This window comes from Osmerus mordax, chromosome 19 (genome assembly GCF_038355195.1).
Source record: "Osmerus mordax isolate fOsmMor3 chromosome 19, fOsmMor3.pri, whole genome shotgun sequence".
Classification (NCBI taxonomy): domain Eukaryota; kingdom Metazoa; phylum Chordata; class Actinopteri; order Osmeriformes; family Osmeridae; genus Osmerus; species Osmerus mordax.
The window spans coordinates 8,338,781-8,345,476 of NC_090068.1; the positions used below are offsets into that span (position 1 = coordinate 8,338,781).

At 45.9% G+C, this 6,696-nt stretch overlaps 1 protein-coding gene across 1 annotated transcript in view; it reads right to left on the reverse strand.

The window, feature by feature from the left end:
- The window catches only part of dscama (Down syndrome cell adhesion molecule a), a 61,633-nt gene extending 57,968 nt beyond the window's left edge, over nt 1-3,665 (reverse strand). Inside the window, 1 exon segment of the mRNA XM_067256979.1 lies at nt 3,649-3,665. Within this exon segment, the coding sequence (XP_067113080.1) occupies nt 3,649-3,665 (17 nt within the window).
- Nucleotides 3,666-6,696: the final 3,031 nt, after the last annotated feature.

Genomic DNA, 6,696 nt, shown 5'->3' on the forward strand with positions numbered 1-6,696 from the left:
TTGTTGACAGCAGTCAGCATGTGTGGGCTTGTAAAACACACCGTCCAGTCCCGAGGTGTGGTGATGGGGACAGTGCTAAGCTGAAAACAGGGAAGACAACCACTGCAGTGCTGCGACCTCACAGGACAGGAGGTGTTGAAGCCCAAACATTTACAGCTCAGTACAGAACTGTAGATTTGCCAGTTGCCAGGACTGACACTAACACACACATTTGAGTGTTTGGAGTTTTGTTTGTTTGGAGTGACTTGTCCGGTTCAGCAAACTATTGGGGCTCTGACACACCCAGTCTGTCTGTGTGCATGTGTGTGAAGTGTGTGTATATGAGGTGTGTATGTGTGTGTGTGTGTGTGCAGGCGTGCCTGTGTGGGTCTTGAATGTATTTACCCTTGTGGTTAACACACAGATCAATACGTTTCAGTCTGCAGGCAGCTGTGGGTGGCTCATTTCAGCACTAATAAATGCTAAGAGCTAGCCTGCAGCTAGCATGCCTGCCTCCAGCAGCCATTGCAGAGGGGATGGGGGCAGCGGAGTCCTACAGTACCCTGATATAAAGTCTGGCATACAGAAGTCTTGTAAAAACAATGGTCCCATAAGCGTTAGCTATTCTATTGGGGGAACAGAACAGTAGCAGTACTTTCCACTCTCCAAATGAGAACAAAGAGCTATCAAGCCTACTCTCAGAGTGTTCTAAAGGGGGAGCGAGGAGAGAGGGGTTGCCTCATGACCGCTTTTGTCTTAATCCTGCTTTTTACAGACTCATGAAAAATTAAGGTTCCTGTTTCTGGGCGGCTGGTTCCTTAAGACGAAGGGAGCCGTGATGGACGCCGGTCGCTTCCGTGGCCCCCATCGGCACGGACAGTGTGTTGTGGAGGAGCATTCATTTTTCAGAGCATTGTCAAGAAGACGGTGAGGGGGTGAGTGGAGGAGAGAAAGAGAGAGACAGAGAGAGCTGTGGAAAGCACTCAGACAATAACATGCAGGCAGTTATTAGCAGAAAGAGGGAACGGCTGGTGGTAGGGGGGGGGGCGGAGGGAGAGGAAGAGGGAGAGAGAGAGGCCACGAGGGAGGTCAGAGGCGTTCCCTTGCTCTCTTGTTTGTCTCTCTAGTAAATTTGCACTTCTACCTTTGAACACTATCTCTCTCCATCTCTCCCCTCTCCCCTTCATTTGCTCTCTGTAACCCTCATCTCTCCTTCACGGTGATCTGACCTCGTCTCTTATTTTGTGGCTGGATGTACTGTACCCCCCCCCCCCCCTTTACCCCCCAAGGTGCAAGAAAACAAGTCTGAGACAAACGCATAATCCTTCCAAAAGGCATTTATTTACAGCACACGCCAGCAACCCTCTGTCATTGCAGCACTGGGAGTCGCGGAGCCATCAATGCCTTGGAAGACGACTCCTATCCTCTGTCTGCTGCTAAATTAGGCAGGGACAAGAGAGCATTGTCCCTTTAGACACATGCAATACTGTTTACAGTAGTCAGCATACGACCACTAAAGATTTGACTGTGAACCTCTGTAATAACTGAATGTCCAAGCCAGAACAGAATCCAGAGGACACCGTGTGTGGGTGGCAGTTGGCAGCTACAGCGGATGCTTGTGTACACAACACCTCGAAATAAAATACAATTAACAGATGTCATAAAATGGCGAGAGCACAGAAAATGAATACAAATGTTGCTGGGAACACTGACACATTAACGCACACACACAAATCTCGCAAATGAATGTACTTACTACAAAGGAAAAAACATATATTTGTATTAAAATGATTTTTCTACAGTATACATCTTCTATTTTATTCCAGACCAAATTTAAGGTTTAAATAGTTGTAGAGAGAAGAAGCCTACTTCTGAGAGTCTATTGATACTACTAAGGACACCTGAGGGAAAAGATCAAAACCGTGCTGAAGGAATGATAAAACGTGCTAAGAAACCCAGATGTGTTTTCTATCGACGCACAGCAATTAGGTTACTGAACAAAAGACTTCTACAATACTTTGGTTTACATCTCAAAGGTTTAGCCCAAACACTCTTTCTTTTGTTACTCACTGGCTTTCCGAACTACCTTCAACTGAAACCAGTCCCACGCTTTCCTTTCCGTCAGACATGAGAGGTGTCTAGGCTGCTCTCTCCATAACATTTGGAGTTGTTGGATGAAGTCTTTGCCTGATGTTTCTCACACCTCATGGTGTGACTTCATGTTGCATTGGTGGTCATTGTGTTACAGTTTTTCTCGATTGCTAACACACAAAAATGGTATGTGTAAGCCATCCCCACAAAACCATTTTGCCAAATCCCAGCAGAAAGACCATGTACTCCAATCTTTAAACACCATTTACCCTTTTTGACACATTTCTCAGGTTCATTCACACTTCTTTGCAAAAGTCTAAACACACCTCTTACTTTATAAGACACAATTATCACCATTATGTCATTCAGAAAACACTGCCATTTGATAAGTAAACCCAAAACAGCGCAATTCAAACACCCTTACCAACCAATTATCCATGTGTAAGCACTAACAAGCAAATATACTCAACAAGCAATCAGGGGTTTGGAATGAATACAAAGGTAAGCTCATCTGTACTTTGAAATCATGGATGAAAATATCAGAAGAAAAGGGAGAATTGTCCAAATGAGAGGAGGTGGACAAGGGAGAGGAAGAGGCAGAGGAAGAGGAAGAAGAACAACAATCTCAAATGAGATCCATGCCACACTATGACAGAAATCCCTATGATGATTTGTTTATTTCCTTGTTTTCTTAGCCTTTGTTCCCCAAATTACAATTTACAGCAATACATTTGTGTTGTTGACTAACAGTACTACTATTTGTATACTGTGACTACTACAGTAACAAGAGCTCAAAATGCAATTGCTGTATAATAGAAAATAAACATCCTGTAAGAAGGACAATTGCAGTAATTGTGAGTTTTATGATTTACATCATGTCAAACTCATGAGGTGGAACATATCTAAAATTCAGGGACACGTTATAGTCAATGGTTCTTGAAAACCTTTTTATAATAGTGTTTTCAATTCCTCCCAGCAGTGTCTAAAGGGTATTCAGAAGGTTGAATTTATTTGAGGGCTTTGTGTGTATTTTGAATGCAAAGTTAGGTTTATACGACAGATAATATGGTTTTGACTACAGTGTTTGATTTTGGGTCAAAAGTCAAGGGTTTGGCCAAAACAGTGTAAGTATGAAGATGTGTGTTTAGAGTTTGGAGAAAACACAGTACACATTCAAGAAATGTGTCTTAGCAATTGAGAAAAACTGTAATAAGAAAGGGTCAAGATGTGGCCTGTTATTCTAGCTGTAATTCAACCCATAGAGTCAATTTACTCCAATTCCAGCATTATTATTAATACACTGCCCCAATTCCATAAGATCAAGGGGCATAGTGTTGGTTGGTTAGCAAATATGAAAAAACAAATATATGTTAAAATATATATATATATAATATATATATATATAATGCTAGACATTGAGTACTGTAAAAGTAAGAACCAGTCTTAAAAGCAAACATAAAAAATTGTCAAGGTGCTAATCCTGTAACTTTTCCAGGACCAACACAGCCCTGCCCCAACCTTACAGACTTACAGTGTCTCCGACAGGAAACACCCTGTCACCTTCAGATCCTTTCCCTCAAACATAACACCCACATACACATACAAAAACATTCAGATACTGACATACACACTCACACACACACACACATCTTCATAAAAGTAGTGACAGACACAGAAAGCAACCTGCCTGTCATGGCCACACGCACTCTAAAGACGCCACGTGCCAAACGACCTGCACCCAAACCTCTAATCCACATCATTTTTTCATGAGCCAAAACCACAAAGAAGCAAAAAAAGAAGTGATACTGCTCAATAATGAATCGAACCCATGTATAATAAATGGGCCCTTTTTTATTTGTGTCTATCAGCAAAGCTAAAGGGGGGCGTTGGGCCTGACAGTCGCTCTGTTAGCTGAAGAAGCAGGCCAACCGTTAGGACGGAGGAACACCTGGCACAGTCCCGGTGTCACCTCCGGTTGGTGGTGCCTATGGTGAAGGCTCTAATCCTGGATTGCTGTTGACTCTTAATGCACTCCTCCTGTCCTCTCCTGGCTGTGGCCATGCTTCACTGTCTGCAGCACCGGGGCTTGACAGCTCAAGGGCAGCACACACGCCCCGGTCAAGGTGAGGGCGCGTGGTGTACGTAAGGTATACAGCACGCTTGTCGATGCATATGTGCGTGTGTTTCATGAGAGTGCGAGACAGGGAGAGAGAGAAAGAGAGAGAGAGTGAGAGAGTGAGAGAGTGAGAGAGAGAGAGAGAGAGAGAGAGAGAGAGAGAGGAGAGAGAGCGAGAGAGAGAGAGAGAGAGAGAGAGAGAGAGAGAGAGAGAGAGAGAGTGAGAGAGAGAGAGAGAGAGAGAGAGAGAGAGAGAGAGAGTGGGGGGAGGGAGAGATGGAGAGGGACAAGATGATGGGGGATGGTGCACAAGTTTACAGTAAGGCTGGTTTATGGAGAAAGAGCGATGTCAATCGCCTCACAAGAACATGACAAAACAGGAGATGACAGATGTTGAGTGTTTGTTTGCCACCTCGCCTCCTCCAAATGCCTCTTTTAGCTCATCCTTCCCTGCTTCTCTCCTGTGAGAGGATTAGAGCCAGCTCCATCAAACCTACAGAGGTGTGTCCACTCACGGCTTCTAACTGCCCATCACCGGCTGCTTTCGAAATCGCCCAGGCGATTTATCTAAGTAAACGTGCAATCAATATTCACCAAGCTAACAGCAACATAAACATGCCATCGATGAATCTTTACCGCAAATGTGTTTACCTCGACATCTAATCTCATACTAGAATTTGTCGACCTCCCAACATTTTATTTATAGAAAAACTTGGTGTTCTTGGTTTTATATAAAGCCATTCTCTTGATTTATTTTTTAGCAACTGGGATATAGTATTGGGAGGCAATGTGATACTGCCCTATGCCTAAATCTAGGGTTAGGGTTCCATTCAACAATGCAGTTAGCCATTAGCCACAACAGCTTCACCATGCCCTAGGCCTGGCTGGCTGATGGATGAAGGGGGTGCGTTGGCTGTTAGCCATGGCACGGCCGTCGGCATGACGGCGGGGTGGGCATGGTGTTGGTCTGGAGCTTGGAGAGGACAGGGCCAGCCATGCCCGGTGGGGGTACACAGAGACTGTGCCACACACTGACAGCTCATGGCAGGAGCTGCAGGTAATTAAGGCTAGCGCTCGGCCCTGGGCCGCCCGGGGTGGGGAGGGAGGGAGGGGAGAGGGGGGGAGGGAGGGGGGGAGGGAGGGAGGTTTGTAGGACAGGACAGGCCTGTGACAGTGAGTTCACCCCCCTTCCTCTTTTCCCCTCGATCTCTCTTCAACCCCGCCCCCCCCCTTCTCTCTCTTCATCCCCAACCCCAATTCACCCCCCCTCTCCCTCTTTACCCCCCCTTTCTTTCTTCACCTCCCCCCATCTCTCTCTCTCTTCACCCCCCGCCACTGTTACCCCTCCTGCCCTGGAGGCAGACAGCAGTGTGAGAGGGAAGAGGAGTGCTCTGCCAGGGTGGGAGAAGAGGAGAGGAGCAGAGAAGAGAAGAGAAGAGAGAAGAGAAGAGAGAAGAGAAGAGAAAAGAAGAGAAGAGGAGAGGAGAGGATCAAATCAAATCAAATCAAATTTATTTGTATAGCCCTTTTTACACGCAAGCATGTCACAGAGGGCTTCACATATGCCCATAGAACTGCCCCTCAACCAACCTAAACCCTCAAGGAAGAGGAGAGGAGAGAAGAGAGAAGAGAAGAGAAGAGGAGCAGAGAAGAGAAGAGAAGAGAAGAGAAGAGAGAAGAAAAGAGGAGCAGAGAAGAGAAGAGAGAGAGAGAGAGAGAGAGAGAGAGAGAGAGAGAGAGAGAGAGAGAGAGAGAGAGAGAGAGAGAAGAGAAGAGAAGAGAAGAGAAGAGAAGAGAAGAGAAGAGAGAGAAGAGAAGAGAAGAAGAGAAGAGAAGAGAAGAGAAGAGAAGAGAAGAGAAGAGAAGAGGAGAGGAGATGAGAGGAGCAGAGAAGAGAAGAGAGAAGAGAGAGAGAGAAGAGAAGAGAAGAGGAGAGGAGCAGAGAAGAGAGAAGAGAAGAGAAGAGGGAAAAGAGACGGCGAATTACCGGCTCCCAATTTGCTCTCATGAATAATACTGAGCAGTGTGCTTAGTGCCACACGGCCGCTATGTAAAACCAATGATACCCTCCTCTGATGTGTGTACCCTCAGGAGGATGGGATGAAGGGGTTGCTCCTGTGTGTGTGTGTGTGTGTGTGTGTGTGTGTGCGTGCGTTCCAGTGAGTTAGTCGATGCATCTGAATGCTCATTTACATGAGCGCTAACTAGGGGTGAGGAAGTCCAGAGGGAAAATGCCCAGGAGATCTTAATCAGCTCCAGCACACAGACACTGACGTCTGAATCCGAGCGAGAGAGAGAGAGAGAGAGAGAGAGAGAGAGAGAGAGAGAGAGAGAGAGAGAGAGAGAGAGAGAGAGAAAGAGAGAGAGAGAGAGAGAAACTGGCGATGAACAGGTTTGAGGATAACAAAACAGAAGGAAGTCCATCTGCAAGTGGACCAAACAAGCTCTGTCTAACGCTACTACGACGGATGCGTGAGCCGTACCAGGAAAACAGGCTGACGAGATCTCAT